The sequence below is a fragment of the Kryptolebias marmoratus genome, linkage group LG4, assembly GCF_001649575.2.
Source record: "Kryptolebias marmoratus isolate JLee-2015 linkage group LG4, ASM164957v2, whole genome shotgun sequence".
NCBI classification, from domain to species: Eukaryota; Metazoa; Chordata; class Actinopteri; order Cyprinodontiformes; family Rivulidae; genus Kryptolebias; species Kryptolebias marmoratus.
Window position 1 is genome coordinate 16,345,862 of NC_051433.1, and position 16,765 is coordinate 16,362,626.

Genomic DNA, 16,765 nt, shown 5'->3' on the forward strand with positions numbered 1-16,765 from the left:
TTTTAAAAATAAAAACATAAAATGATTATTCTTACCAAAATTTCAAATCTCCTGCCTGACAGTGCATTGTTAATATTCATAGCTATGCCCGATTTTCGCCCACATTTTACCATAAAATCAAATCCCTATGGGCGAGGACAGTTGGTCTACAGTATAATATCTGCAGTCTATATGTTAAACATAACTATGTGATGCAAAAATAGTGTGGCGTAAAACCCTTAGCATAAAACTTTTTATTATTTATTTATTGTTGTTTTCGATGGCTCAGTCCACCCTGCAATAGGCCTAGTCTGACCAGCAGTCATGAGAACTTTTTTCTGATTCTCGCAGGTAAGATACCGACTACTTATACGCTCTCCACAGGATCTCACAGCAGCGAATCCAAACTACCAGCTGACCCTGATAAAACTACTTTACCAAATACAAATGGCTAAAAACCAGACCTTTAAAAACAATATAAATCAATAGTCTTGTTGAGTGTTGTGTCTTAAGTGTTTACTGTAATGTTTTGTCTTTTATTAAATATATTTAAAATTGTACATTATAACTTGTAATGTCAATTAATAGGCTTCTACCTCCTGTTGGGAGTTATACTGACTTATTAGTGACATCAAAATGACAGATGACAGCCTTATTTGGAAACAAACAAAAATGTTAATTTCTGTGCCTTACTATTTCAATCACGACTGACATTTCCATTCAAAAAAGAACAAAAAAACCCTTTGCGCCTCCAAACTCCAGTTATTTTTAGTCTTTTTCATTCACTAATAGCCCCACGTGTACGCCGCGGGCTATTTTTAGTACAACGTATACGCTCGGCTCTTGCGTCAATGGAATCCCGTGCGTGCGTCACACGGAAGAACGTCTGCACGTCATGCGCGAAGCTGATTGGCTCCCGGACCCGGAAGGTTTCACCCCTCCTTCACCATGTTTGGTCACAGACCCGCCTTTTTGTCGACGCGTCTCGACTAAAACCAGAGCGTGTGGCGCAGACTGCGTTGGTCTGACCCAGTGTGTGTGTGTGTGAGTGACTGAGTGGGTGTGTGTGTGTGTGCTGACAGCAGCTGGAAGAGGTGAATTCATCTGGTTCTATGGACTGGAATAAATAAAAAACGCTTCAGGATCCGGATATTCACATGAAACAGGTGAGCGAAAGTTGACTTCTTGTTTCGGGAGAAGCCACAGGGATCATGTTTATACTTTCATCTGTACTCCTGCCATAAATTAACCTAAAAAGAAGCGCGATGCAAAATTTGATAACTTTGTTAATGGTTTTAGTAATGGTTGTAAAAGGGTAAGAAAGTCAAACTTGTTCACTCTCAAATTGAAAGGCAGGGGATGTTATAATTACCCGTGTCTGTGCATGTGTGTGTTGATTTGTTTGTCTGTTAGCAAAACACCCAATGAACCAATAAACAAGGTCTCACAAAGTAATCATTGGTGTACATCTAGAACTGATTAACTTCTAGAGTCAACTTGATTCAAGATGGCTGTCACAGATAATCAATCTTAGCAAACACAAAAATGGCTACAACTCGGTCAAATTTGCAGATATTGAGCTAAGATTTGGTGTGGTAGTAGCAGAGAGTCATCCCTAACACATCCTCCAAGCTCTAACAGACCGTCTGAGAGCTTTGTTTACAACTTTGGCTGTGAGCGGTGTATATTTGTTTATGGAATAGTTTCATTATGTAAAGATGTCAGTTTTTACCTTAGTTGTGTTCCAGCTCATGTCAGCTTCAAAGATTCCTTTCAGTAAAAATACTAGCCTGTTGCAATTACACTGTGAGTACTTCTCTAACAAGTTTGTGCAAGTTAATCTACTTTTTCTGGTTTAGTTAATGTTGGGAAGTTTGGGTCTTATTGACTTTGTGGAGTCTGTCAGTGGCGCTGTACTTGAAAAGTCTTAAAGAAGAATATGTAATAAACTAAACATAAAAATAAAAACATGTCTGTTACATCAAAAACCTTAGCTAGAGAGCTGTAATTCGACTTTTGCAAATATTTTAACGAGTGATCAGTGTACTAATTAGATGTGCACATGTAAAACATATACACTTGTGAGTACACGCCCACTCAGCCAACCACACACACACACACACACACACACACACACACACACACACACACACACACACACATGTGCTTCACTTCCTTTGCCATTTCAGCTGGCATTCATCCAAAGCTGAAATACAATCTGCAACACTCTCTGGTACAGAAAGAGGGTTGCCCTCCACTGAAGGAGCTTTTCAAAGCATTAACAGCCAGTAACACAATATCTGACAATATCTGAGCGCTCCACTGGACCACCCTCCGCATTTTCCAACCAGGACTGTTGGGGCCTGGAGCGAGAGAAATGGCATGTCGGGTGAAATGAGACAGCACACATTCAATACGCTAACATTGGCTACTGTTTACATGGTTACAGAGGAAGGTTTAAAAAGTGAAAAACTAACAAATAAGAGTAAAATGGACCACATACATGAGGAGTCAGTTCCAGTTATTCCCAATGCATTACTATGACATAAATTGCACCAGTTTGAAAATGCTTTAAAACATATTTGACTTGAGAATGTTGAGATTTATTTATTTTTTTTACTGTTTCCTCTGTTTTAGCGATGCCCTGTGTACAAACCCAGCTTCCATCTTTGCCCCATGACATCTACTTCAGCTCTGAGCTCCTGAATCCAGACCTCAGTGCCAAACTGGTGATGGAAATCACCGGCCAAAAGGACCAGTTGTCTACGTCCTCGCTGCCCAGCATCAACACCTTGGTGGGAAATGGCTACATTGGGGAGTTTGATGCTTACTCCTGCAGGATTACCACCTCTCCATCCACCTCTGGAGCTTCTTTCGCCCACCCTGCAGCAGCCGAAAGCCCCAGCCCACAGATGCAGAACCAAACCTTTAAGCTGGATGACCTCCAGGTGTACGGCTGTTACCCAGGATCTGTTGCTGTCAGCTGTCTAGAAGAAACACTCTCATCATGTGGCTCTGACTACTATGGAAGCCCCATCTATGGCACGGCTTCTCCTCCAACTTCAGGCTTTCAAACCGAGTCTGCACCTGTCTGGGATTCCCCTTTCAGCCCCTTCCCCCCGGACCTCCCGTTCCCAATGGATAAGGCCAGCATGGCTCAGCAACTCTCATTTTTTACCGTCAGCCCCGCACAAGATCAGTACTCTCCTTTGGGGCAGCATCAGGATGCTCCATCTGGTCAAAATGATCTGTTTTTCCTGTCACCTCAGCAGCATGTGTCCCCACTTCACTGCCCTCCCATGTCTGTGGAACATGGAGCTCTGGAAGGCCCCAGAATACTGGAGGGGGCCATGCTGTCTCCTAAAATCCCAAACTCTGGATCCAGTGAGGGTCGGTGTGCAGTTTGTGGTGACAATGCATCCTGTCAGCACTACGGAGTCCGCACCTGTGAGGGCTGCAAAGGTTTCTTCAAGGTAAAACAGAGACTAACAACAGGTTTATTATTCAAGGTGTACTCATCTTAGCCAAGAAGAAGAGACCTCACATATCATGAATGACTTGTGTGTCGTGTGAAGAATAAAAACAAACAAATGCAGCACTTTTGACCGATTTGATCAACTATTTTATAAGAAAGAAGGGAACACATATTCACATTTAAACCTGTAAAATTGTCCCATACAGTGCATGTATTAGCTTATGAACACTTAACATCATTTCTGTCATATATAGCGTTTTGAACAACCTATAAAATAAATAGGACAATATGCAGATTTATTGTTGCCATTCTGTTATGCACAATGCTTTACTGTATATTTGCCACATTTAGATCACGTTGTAAAGCTTTTTATCTTCTGTTTTCCAGCGAACCGTCCAGAAAAATGCAAAGTACGTGTGCCTCTCCAATAAAGACTGTCCAGTGGACAAGAGGAGGAGAAACCGATGCCAGTTCTGCCGTTTCCAGAAATGTCTCGCTGTGGGAATGGTCAAAGAAGGTAAAGCAATGCCAGAATCTCGTGAAGCATTTAGGGGCTCGCGCATGATGACAGCAAACCAGGGTTTGTAATGACAGTCTTAGGAAACCATGCAAGTGAAGACATGCGTAACCTGAGCTCTACAGTGCCAGTCATAGAAGCTATTTTTTAGAGTGTGAGATGCAACAATTGCCTTGTGATGTTAAAGGGAATGTGTTCGTGTCCTTGTCTCTCTTGTAGTTGTTCGCACAGACAGCCTCAAAGGTCGCAGAGGTCGCCTGCCTTCCAAACCCAAGACGCTGATTGAGGCTTCATCCACGACACCCAGTGTGAACATCATATCTTCTCTTGTCAGAGCTCACTTAGACTCAGACCCAACCAACGAAAAGCTCGACTTCTCCAAGGTGAAGCTCATGACTTTCAGCCGTCCAGATCTCCCCTGTTGTAATTACTCTGGTTAGGATACAGAAAGAAAGAACTGACTGGAAACATCTTTGTAACCCTTTTCTTCCTTTGCTCTGCAGTACGAGGAGAAGACAGACACTCTGAAAGATAAGGAGGATGCCAATGATATCCAGCAGTTCTACGACCTGCTGACCGGTGCTTTGGATGTAATAAGAAAATGGGCTCAAACCATCCCAGGATTCACAGACTTCTGCACGGAGGACCAGGAGCTGCTTCTCGAATCTGCCTTTGTAGAACTCTTCATCCTTCGCCTGGCATACAGGTTGGTGCATTATTTTAAAAATAAAGTTATTTTACTGCATAAATGTGCACCTTCCAGTACTCTGATGGCTCTCGTGGTTTCAATCGGTTCAGGTCAAAACCAGAGGAGAACAAGCTGATCTTCTGCAACGGCGTCGTCCTCCACCGGCAGCAGTGCATTCACAGCTTTGGTGCCTGGATCAACTCCATCATGGATTTTTCTCAGAGCCTTCATCGCATGAACTTAGACACCTCACTGTTTGCCTGCCTTTCTGCCCTCGTCATCATCACTGGTAAGATGCTTTGTTTCCATTTCTGATTGTAGTGTTCGAAGTTAGGACTCTGTTTCTGACGGGAACATCTTTTCTATTTATAGACCGCCATGGCTTGAAAGAGCCCAGACGAGTCGAGGACTTTGAAAATAACCTCATCACTTGTTTAAGGGAACACATGACTGGAAGTGGCTCAGAACCAAGTCGGACGCAGCCCAACTATATTTCCCGTCTACTGGGCAAACTCCCCGAGCTGAGGACTCTGTGCACTCAGGGCCGGCAGCGAATCTTCTACTTAAAACTGGAGGACCTGGTCCCCCCTCCGCCCATAGTGGAGAAAATCTTTATGGATACACTGCCGTTCTGAAGATATTCAGATGTCTCACATCTAATGTGAGGTTTATCAGTGAACTCTACGTCTAATCAGCCTTATAGCACACTTACCTGTGTCTTCTGAGACATCTTCTGAGAGACCATTACTTTGTCTTTTAGCTTTAAGTTTAAAGATTTAACATTTTTAGCACTATAAGAGACTGATACCAGTGTTAAAGTTGTGTCAGCATTTCAGGACATTATATTTTCTACATAATTTGTGTGCTTTTGTAAAACGACTTCATTGCTGTGCTGAATATGTGAATTTTGTTCTGCTCTGCAGCTTTCAGTACGTGAATTTTTATGGCGAACACAATGCAGTGCTCCAGTAAGCTCTGAGAAACACACTAACTTCTTAAAAAGCATGGTTTTCAAATGCCTTATGATGCCAGAAGCTAAGATAGTAGAATACTTAGAACACAGAGGCATAATAACAAATGTAGTTTGCAGAAAGATAAGTAAAATCTCACTTTTCACTGAGGAAGTATGTACTAATGGATTTCTGTCATAAAACAGTCTTTTTTGAGCTCTCGTTGAAGGCCTTGGACCAAAGTTTAACAAAGCTTTATTTTGGTACTATCAGTTACAAACCTTACTGCCTTAAACTAAAGGAGGTTGTCCACGGTTTATTTCTGACGCAGCTTGCAAAAGTCGATGCAGGCAAAACTCCTGTGAAACACCGCGTACGAAAGCTGCAACAACTCAAGTCTTTGCTTTTGTTTTGATTTCTTTAACTGAACCTTCTGAAGAAAACACAAAGTGCCTTTTTTAAATGCCTGAGTCCACAAAGCACACTAATTGAGTGAATTTTCATTCCAGAAAGAGAGAGAGAGAGATTGAGAGACCCCTTTATTACAAACACAAAAACACATAAGAATCCGTATTGTGTTATTGTGGTATTGTGGTCATTTTTGTTACTTCAGAACCGTGGCTTCTTTTGATACAAATTGCCTGAGGTGTGTGTTCGCTCTGTTGTAGTGATACTTCAGTTCTGTTCACATCCTCTCGGGGCATTAAAATCTAAAGTAGAGCTGTCCATTCTCAGATTAAAATGGAGCCGAGCAATGTCTTCTTGTCTTAACAGCAAGACAGAGCATACTCCTTGTTGAAACATTCACCACAGAGTGTCTGAGAATTAAACTGCATGGACAGACTTTCTTCCTGTTCGTTCCCGGTAGCACATCTGTTACACGTTTTGTACATCATGAAACTTGTCTCCTGTCTTCCCTCTTCTTTTTACTGTGTTGGACTTATTTTTATGTGATTAAAAGCTGTTTCTTAAAGAATAACAGCAAGATGTGATAAGATGAGCAGCTATAAAGATTTCAATGTTCAAACAATACGAAGATTCTCCTGCTGTAAATGTTTTGTTTTGGAAACGCGTGTGCACATTTGAGAATGCTGCCGAACCTTTTGTTTAATGGTGCAAAATGCTAAAAGGCATCAAAACAATTTGAAAATAAATGTTTCTTTTTTTTTTGGTTGTTTTTTTTTAAATACATCACAAACAGATTCTGCTTTGTTTCTTTGTTGTTGTCAGTATTGTTGTTTTCGTTAAATTACATGATGCTTTTAGTTTAGCCTGGTTTACAGTGTGAATATTTAGGTGCCATTTACCCCCTCTTTGTTACACATTTTAAAGCTTCTTTCTTTGTTAAACATAATGCCTTCTATTTACATTTCAAAGAAGAAAGAGAAGAAATCACAGAAAAATGGGATGACAAGAGCAGCTAGGAACACTTCGTTGTTCAGAAAACATAACCGTGGGTGTATTGTTTAAAATATTTGTGGCAGCAACCGGTTAGTCAAAATTGACAAAGTTCATTGTGTGGATTTTTGATATTTGAAATAGTTTTTTTATTACAGTCAATATAGTAGTGCACAGCAGGTATAAACAGTTCATAAAGACATAGTGCTATTATACTTTAAAACAAATGTCCAAAACCAGCTTTACTGTAATGTTCAGCAAATCTTACTGTGGCATTAATGCTAATGAATATTTGTCATTTTCAAACTTTAATATATAGAAAATTATTATTTTTAATAGGTTGGCATTTTTAGTGATTTGTTGACTTAAGTTTATTACCATTATTAGCCTGCTAACATATTAGTTAGCAGGTTAACAAACTAAACCAGTGGTGTCCAACCCTGGTCCTGGAGGGCCACTATCCTGTATGTTTTTGTTTTCTCTGCTCCAACACACCTGAATCAGTGGTTGACTTACCATCAGCATGTCTTTAAGTCCTACAGAAGCCCTTTAATCCCCCATTCATTCAGATCAGGTGTGCTGAAGCAGAGAAACAATGAAAACCTGCAGGGTAGTGACCCTCCAGGACCAGGGTTGGACACCACTGAGCTGAACTAAGATGAGATGATGCTAGGATGCATTTAGTTTGTACTCTGAAGTCAGAATGTCCAAGCTCCAAGTCAGAAAAAACAACAGAGCTGCACCCCTCCCTTCAAAGTCATAACTGTGACCAACCCCAAACTCAAAATCCAATATGGCTACCACCACTTTTCATGGCTGCCTTGTGCATGAGCTTGTATTGCTAGTAATAGTTGGCCTAGTAACAGAGTACAACAGATCCCACGGTTTGTTTTAATTGCATCTGGAACACGTTTAAGTTTGGGTGTGACTTCATTCTCAGCTCCATGTTTCAGCTTCTGTGGTAAATATAACACAACATAACTTTGACGTGTAGCATTTCCTTCCCAAAGTACTACAGCAGCTCAGCGACCTGATGCAGCGTCACAGGATCAGCTCATTGTTTGTGAGACAACAGTTTACTGCCTAGTCTGTGCACGTAAGCTTAGACTTTATTATTAAGCTTAGACTAATATGCTGCTTGCTGCATAATGATGTGCTGAAAAGTGACCGTACAAAGTTCTCTTCACTGCGTCCGAGTCGTTTTTAATGCACATGGTGTTAATGTTGGCAACATTCTTGACCAGAGGAAGACGACACTGTGCCGCTCTCGGGCAGCAGACTGCAGCACCGGCAGCATTCAGCCACTTGACACCAGATCACACTGTACACAACGTACTGGTCATCTGGGTTTGGCGTTGGCATAGTGGATGGATAAAGGCGAGACACAGTGAGAAAAGAGGAGGCAAAATGAAAGCTAGCCTGCACTGAGGTGTTTAATGTACGACAAAATTTTAGACATGCTGTAAAAGTCAGATGTAATGAAAGAAGTTTTGTTTCGTGTGGAGAAATTAGACAAATGCAGCGAGACAGAAACTTTATTTTACTCTATTTGAAAGAATCGTTTTTTTTTTTCCTGAATCCAAACCCGTGTTAATCCCCTTCGACTGTCGCTCTTTATTCTTTATGATCACGTATCTATAACAGGGTCAGGCACGCTGCCCCCTCACAAATCCCAAAACTTAAAATACATCCTCATGTCAACATATCTCATATTTTGAGATGCGGTGTTTCTTAACACCATCTTTTTCCCAAAGTAGAAAGTTACCATCTGGAGCTGCCATTTCCTCCTTGACTTTTGACCTGACATATAACGCAGCTTTCGGGAACAACTCCTGGCCTTGCACCCTTCATACACGTGATATATTCTGACAACTAATGCCAGCATGTGGCTCCGTTGTCATGGTGACCTGTGTACAAACATGTCAAACTTAATGCTTTAGACTTTGTCACCTTCTGCTACAACACAAGATAAACTGAAGAAACATGCAACAATATAAATCTTTGCTGAATTTCTGACATGAACTTTTTTTTTGCATGAACTCATAACCACTTTAACTAACACAACATTTTTCTTTTAAATTCAGTACAACAAGTTAAAGAATATTCTACTCTAAAAATCAGTGATGTAAAAATATAAAGCCATGTAAAGTTTACTTAAAGGGAAAACTAATTAAGCAAAGGGGCTAATTTACATAACAAAACAACACATTTATTTTACAGTTCATGGCTGATTTGCATAATTATATCTCAACCATAAATCCGATGAAAAGGCCATAAACTAATCTTTTTACTGTATTTCCTTTTTGAAAAGTAACACTGTTATAGGTAACCTCTTAAAAGAATAGTTTGAATGTTTTTGGTCTGTGTGGAGAGGTTTTGAGTGGTCAGCCAGAATATCTTAGTTTAAAGAATCAGGGAGAAGTTCTCTTAGGGGACTCATGCTAATAGCAAGTCAGACTGAGGCTAAGCTCAGAGCGGATTTTAGCCATCAAACCTCTAATGTCAACTATTTTATTGTGGTTCAAGCAAACCTTATGTCATGGGTTTTTACACAGCAATACTTTTACATCAAATACTTGAATGGTTTCAACACAGTTTGTTTTATAAAAAGTGTTTCAAGCAGAACATGAAGTCAATCTTTTGTGTAAATAATCTTAGACAAAGTTTGCATTAAAGTATTCACTTGAATCATCACAAAATGTTGATGTCCAAGGTGTTTAAGATGCATGAACTGCATTGGATTTGGACCTCAGACTGATTAGCTGTTGGTTTGAGATGAGAACTTCTCCTTTATTTAACAAACCCTGACCAGTGTTTAATCACACAAGATGCTGATCATTAAAAACCTCACAGAAACCCTTTCATAAACTATCCCTTCAAAATACATGTAAATAAATCATAGGTCACAGTTACACCTGTGATATAATCTGAGGACATATAGCATGAATGCAAGTTAAAATGCAAAAACATTCACAAAAGTGTTGGTTGCCATCTTTAGTTAACTTTTTGTAGAAATCTGCCCAGTGATTGTCGAGTCATATTGCTCTAAACCAAAACATTTAGTACTTGGTAATAAAATTGTGGTGCTATTCACTCTATGTGCTTGCTTCATTCTGTTCCAGCAGCTGACACAGGTATTACATTACTTTACTGTACATCTCTTTACACCACTTTATGCTACTTTATTTGATTTTACGTAACATTACTTACATTATTTTACGTTACCTTTTTGTGTTTTTACTATGACTTTTACCTTACTTTCCTTTCCTTTCCTTTCATTTACTTTACTTTACTCTGTCTTTATTACTGGATCATCTAGAGCTGCAAAAAACAATACAATAACATAATAAAAAGTTCAGTTTCACATGAAATACAAGTATATCAATAATTTCCCTTTAACGATGTAATAATTATGCTATGTGGTGTTTATGTCACATGCTTGCTGACGGGGATTTAAGTAAATGTGTACGAAATAATTTACCATTTCAGTGAACATTGTGCGTGAAAGCAGCCTGCACTGAAACAGAAAATGTTTGCAGTAGAGCGGACAGTGCAGACCTGAGGCCAACTGTGATGTTATAGAGCTCTAAATAAATGAAGCAGAAAAAAAACAGCTGTCATCTTCTTTATTTAGCTGAATTGTAAAAAAGGATTAAAAAAAATATAGTAAAACATAACTTGTAACACAATCGAATTAAATGTGTGAGAGGGACAGTAAGAGAAAGCAGCAGAATGCGGGCCGGGGATGATATTGTTCCAAGGGGAGGAAAGCTAATAGGTTTGTTTGCGAGGAGGCTGCACCTGCTGCTTGTTGATGGACTGAGCTGTAAATAACTTTGTGAAGCTGTTCGGTGCTCTGTGGGGACTCCAGTGGTTCTTTCTCCTCTTCTTCTCTCTGTGCTTTGCCTTTTCAAACACCCATGTACATGCACAGCCGCAAAGGTTTTAATTTTAGGGTGCCTCTGCATGCTTTCGATGAAAGCTTTGGTGAAGCGCTATACGTGCATGTATATTTGTGCTGCAGTATTAGGTTTTATGTGGGTGTTTTGTTGAGTATGGAAAACCCTCTGTGAGTGTATTTATAGATGGCCATTGTTGAGCCCACAGAGCCCTCAGTAATTGGATCTGCTCTCTCTTATTGAACATGTCAGATGATAAATGGGGGGGAGGGGTGTCATTACTTGCGGTATCCCTGTGACAACTCTATGCCTCGCATCACTGCCCTAAGCTCTTATTCCCAGCAGGATTACATGTATAAATGAACAATTAGCCAGCTAAATTATCATTCTGAACTATGTGAGAGGAAAGGATGGTAGTTGCTCTCTGTTGTTTTGTCCTTGGGTATTATCTTTATTATGTGGACCCTTGAAAATTATTTTAAATTATATAGAAACTCACATCTAAAATTAATAAACTAATATTGGAATAAACAGAGTTGTACTCCTGTAGAGTTTACAGTTTGTTCTTTTGTCTGAAATAGTTAAAATAACCATCATCTGATCTTTCAGCAACCCTCATCATTTAGGAACTGTGGACCCAATTTGCTTTGGTTTCGAGCATTAAACATTAGTGTCTTTATTGCTTGATATATTCTATCAGCTGCTCTGCAGTTCAGGACCTCATTTGTTGTATTTTTAGTTTGAAATTGTGCCAAATGTTTTTAATGTGTGGCAGGTTTGGACTACAGGCACGACAGTTTAGCACTTTGACTTTTTTTATGGAGCCGCTCAGCTGTAATACGTGCAGAATGTCGTTTGACACCATATTGATGAGAAAGGCCGGGCCTGAAAAAGGCAGCACGCGGTATGCAGCTTGCAGACCTACATAGATCTGTAAGCACTGATGGCCCCTCAGAGATGTGGAAGCACCTCGCGTTATGTGCACCAGTGCACCCTCACCCCATCAGGAATGGTGGCTTTTGATTGTGCAGAGGGCACAGCGTTTGAATGCAGCATCCATCATTTCAAAAATCGCTTTATTGTATTTTAAATAAATCAGATCACTGGAAGGATTTCCTCTCAACTTCAGTGCATTAAGATGAGTTTTGGCCAAGAGAACCATGTTTCTGAAAACAGATTTAATAAAACTTAATGAAAAGATGGGAATACAGTTTTTATTGTTTTTTTTTTCATCATTTCATGGGTTTTCAGTTGAGAGATGATTCTAACATTTATTACCAATTGATTTGAAGTTCTTTTTATCAGCTGTGTTTTTAATGCAGTACTATCTAAAGATCTAAGGATTGCACACTTTATGTATTGGTTTTCAGTTGCGTCCTGGTGTGTAAACATACACTCTACACTGTGCATAATCCTTTTTTTGCAACATTGTTTTTATCTTATAATTTTAAACTTTTAATGATATGACTTACCGTAACATTGATCAAATTATTGTCAATTTTTCATGAGAAAACATTATTCCATCCATTCATTTGTCTTCTGCAGCTTGTCCATGGTTGGGTCTCAGAGGTAACAGGTCCAGGAGAGAAAATCAGACTTCCCTCTCCCCAACGAGACTCTGCAGCTACTCCTGGGGGTCCCAAGGTGTTCCCAGGCCAGAGAGGATACATAATCCCTCCAGCGAATTCTGGGTCTGCCCCAAGGTTTCTTTCCTGTGGAACATGCCCAGAAAACTTCTAAAGAGAGGAAGAATCCAGGAGGAATCCTAATCAGATTCCTGAACCACCTCAACTGACTCCTCTTGATGCAAAGGAGCAGCGGCTCTACTCTGAGCTCTTCCCTTCTCATCTTATTGCGAAGGCTGAGCCCGGGCACCCTATAGGAAGCTCATTTCAGTTGCTTGTATCCAGGATCTCGTTCTTTCAGTCATCCAAACCTCATGACGATAAGTGAGAGCTGGAACATAGATGGACCAGTAAATCGAGAGTTTTGTCTTTTGACTCAACTCTTTCTTCATCATGATCGATCAAAGCAATGCCCTCATTACTGAAGACGAGGCGCCGATCCGTCAACCAATCTCCCGCTCCATCCTACCATCACTGACGAACAAGACTCCCAGATACTTGAACTCCTCCACCTTCGAAGATTCATTCCTGATCCAGAAGAAGCATTCCACCCATTTCCGTTTGAAAAACCATGGCCTCAGACTGTGAGGAGCTGACTCTCATCCCAGCCGTTTCTCACTCGGCTGCAAACTGTACCAGTGGCTCTTAGACGCCAACAGAACCACATCATCCGCAAAAAGCAGAGGCGAGACCCCGAGGTTCCCAAACCAGACACACTCCTCTCCACGACTGCGCTTCGAGATCCTGTCCATGAACACCACAAACAGGATTGGAAACAAGGGACAGCCCTGGAGTCCAACCTGCACCGACCTGCAGGAAGGCCTTTATCTTTACTTCTTAAATAATCTTAGAAATCTTTTTATTTTTATACCCAATCGTTTAACTAACAACTGTTTTCAGATAATTAAATGAGAAATTCTTTTTTTATTTTATTATTATTATTATTTTTATTAGGAGAAAAAAGGACATTACAACAGGAATCCTTATAACTTACGCCACCAAAGGTTCAGTCATCAACATAGCACCAGTAAAAATGAAGAAAAGAGGAATTCAATTAATTACATTAACATTCTGATTTGTGAAACTTTCCAGTCCTTTGTTGCCTTTTCCTGATATTTATAATCTGTCGTGCTGCTATCAGAAACATAACTAGGTCTTCACGTTTGGTAAACATCTTTGAGCAACACACAGCTTTTATTTTTGTGTGTATTTATTTTGGCATTCTTGCTAATTAACGGTCCAAAACGAAGTTTTGTTATGAAATAGATTCCTTGTAGAACACTGACAATTTCTGTAATAATATGTTTAACAAATTTGCACCGTGGTTTATTTCTTTATTTTTTGCAATAGTAAAAATATTCTTTTTGCAAGCTTATTACATTCAAAATTCAGCCAGATTTAGACACAGTTTGGAAACACAGTTGGTGGTGTGTGTGTGTGTTTGTGTGTGTGTGTGGGTGTGTGTGTGCGCCACTATGTTGGAAACTTCTCTCTGCTCAGACGGAGAATATGAGAATGTTACAATTATAAAACAAGATTGACAGGATGGATAGTGTTGCCCTGGCAGATGACAGATCCTGGCTGCCTGCCTGGGAGTTATTCACAGCAACCACCCCCTCAGCACACACACACACACATGCACGCACACACTTTACAGAGCCCAAACTCAGGGATCAAAGAGGCGGTAAAGCACGGGGTCTCATGGTTCGGGGCACGGAGGGAATATGTATGTTTGTGTGGAAGAGGGGGTTCAAGGTCAAGGCGAGCACATGGTGCAAAGCAGAAAACACACCATCACAGGAAGGTGGGATAAGGCGTAAAATATTTATAAATAACCCTATCAATCAGCAAGTCACTGTCTGAATCCTAAATACTGCAGCCTCTTTAACTTTTAGCATCTTTAACAATTACTGACGGCGTGAAACAGTTCCAAGTTCAGAGCTTAGAACGCCGGAAACACGAGGAGCTTTGAAACAAAAGAACTTAACATACTTTTACACAACATGAAAACAAGCCTGATGGTTCTTTACTTTTGTTGAGTGAATTCATCAGTGCCCACTGTCTGAGTCATATCAGCTTGACACTGCTGTGGGTGTATTTTTTGTGACAGCATCTTGACACTTTCTAATAATCTTACACCATTAACAACCTGCTTTGGCTGGTGGCTTAGGAAGTAAACCAGCGATGTGTTCATCGCGTCTTAATGGGGAAGTTTAACAGGCAGGGAAATCCACTTATCTGCTTTCCTGCTGTTAAATAAGGAGTGTGCTGCTCCGTTTCAAACTCACTTTGCAGCGTGTTTTATTTAGTTTAAAATAAAGTTGAAGTTTTACACTTTTGAAAATCTTATCTGTAGTATTTGGCTCTTCTTTAATATACAAATCTTGTAATATCTGGCCTCCCAAAAATGTTAAACTTTATGTTTTTTTGTGAAACAAACAGTTTGTTGTTAAAAAAATGCATTGTTTTTCTTAAAACAATCTACATACAGAGAAGAAAACAATAAAACAGTGAAAACATATCATATCTTTCCTCTGATAAGTGGACGACCAAAGATATATTAACTTAACCTTGACATATTTAGGTAGTGTGAACAAAAAAAAGTTTAAATAAAATGGAAAATTGAACTAAAAAGTGGCAGGCCTTAAAGGAATAGTTCAGATTTTAGTTGCTATGGACAGCAGTCAAAGATACGACACAGTCTTCAGATTAAAAAACCATCTGATACAAGAATAATTTGGTTTGTTTACTTTAAAGCATCCCACTTGAACTGCTATAATATATTTGAACTTTGGATTGTATTAGATTCTTGAAATTTGTCCTTCAGTCAGTCTTCCTGATTGCTTTCTAGTTTGACTCACTGATGAGAATCTCCTTTTTTAGTCTTCAGACCTGAGATCGTTCTGATTGAAGATATTGACAACTCAGTGTCACACGACCCCATTTCATCCAATTCAAATGATCCTTTCAGTTGAAAGAATCTGAAAGCCAAGAAAGCAAGGATTTGATTCAGGACTTGAGTGACGCATCCTACTCTTAAAGTCTAAAAAAAGGGGTGCCATTGAGACATCTTTAAGAAAGGAAATTAAAAAGAAAAAAAAATAAAATATGGAAAAACAAACAAACAAACAAACTCACAATAACTGGAAAATCAGCGGCAATAGATCTTATGAAAGGATTTATTGAAAGTTTAAAGATTTGGTTTAAATGGTCATCATTTGTTGTCATGGTTTGGGGCTGTGCTTTTGTAAGTTTTGTTAAAGATCTCGTCAAATAATGCAATTTTTGTGAAGTTATTACATACATAACACATAAAGAAGTTTAAAAAAAAAACCATCCTGTTGTCGTTTTGCAAGAATGAGCTACATGAACTGAAGAGCAGTTCTCCTAAAATGGTGAATTCTGTCTTCGACGTTAGGAAACAGCTGTAAGTGATCAGTTCTGAGGAGACGCTACATGACAAAGACTCCACTCTTTGTCTCGGTGATACAGAGATGGAGGCTGCCAGGCCCGTTGACGCAGCGTTACACAATCGTCTGAAGCCGAGTTAGATGACGGCCCAATAAAATCACAAGGTGCTGGCCGTAAAACCATCTGTCAGGTGTTGACACTGAGGCCAAAATCTGCAGCGCCGTCTTTCTGGACGGAGATGGAAGTCACCCCGCTGCTCCTACGATTTCTGCCTTAATGTTGGCCTATTTATAAATCCATATCAGCCAAACTAAACAGATGACTGGACACTTAGAATGCCACGCACACTTAAAATACAGGCAGCTCACTCAAGGCTGAACAAAGAGCTCTCGCTATGGACGCTCAACACGTCGGGCCCCTGCTGCTCAAACAATCTCAGAAAAGCAATAAATTTTATTTCATATATTGAGTTAATACATAAAAATATATATTTTCATTAATTTGACAGTGTGTAATCCTTTCATTAAGGTACCAAAATAAAACAAAGGTCAGTCAGATGTGAAAGGAAAACACACATCTGCAAACATCCCATGTGCTAATCTGTAAAACCAGATTCACGTATTCCAGATTAGGTGATGAGCTGTTCGGACCTGAGAGATTTTGGAAAAGAAATGTTGTGCTCCATGTGTTGGAATTTGCCGACAACGCTTAGCTCTTAGTGTATGAGCGAACAGTCAGATAGATTTTAAATACTTGAGATGAAATGAGGTTTCCTGAATAGAAGAACATCTGAGCAAAACTACAGATTAGCAGAAAACACACA

General features: G+C 39.8%; 1 protein-coding gene across 1 annotated transcript; it reads left to right on the forward strand.

Moving 5' to 3' along the window:
• Positions 1-1,003: 1,003 nt before the first annotated feature.
• On the forward strand, positions 1,004-6,801 carry LOC108235662 (nuclear receptor subfamily 4 group A member 1-like). The gene is made up of 7 exons (XM_017415789.3): positions 1,004-1,145; positions 2,617-3,452; positions 3,842-3,971; positions 4,191-4,354; positions 4,475-4,677; positions 4,770-4,948; positions 5,032-6,801. The coding sequence occupies exons 2-7, from the start codon at positions 2,619-2,621 to the stop codon at positions 5,292-5,294; spliced, it is 1,773 nt and encodes a 590-aa protein (XP_017271278.1). The 5' UTR covers positions 1,004-1,145; positions 2,617-2,618; the 3' UTR covers positions 5,295-6,801.
• The last annotated feature ends 9,964 nt before the right edge of the window (positions 6,802-16,765 follow it).

Coding starts and splice junctions, on each gene's coding strand:
- LOC108235662 (XM_017415789.3), top strand. CDS start 2,619: ATGCCCTGTGTACAAACCCAGCTTCCATCTTTGCCCCATGACATCTAC. Junction 4,355..4,474: donor AAAAGCTCGACTTCTCCAAG/GTGAAGCTCATG, acceptor TTTGCTCTGCAG/TACGAGGAGAAGACAGACAC. Junction 4,678..4,769: donor ATCCTTCGCCTGGCATACAG/GTTGGTGCATTA, acceptor CAATCGGTTCAG/GTCAAAACCAGAGGAGAACA.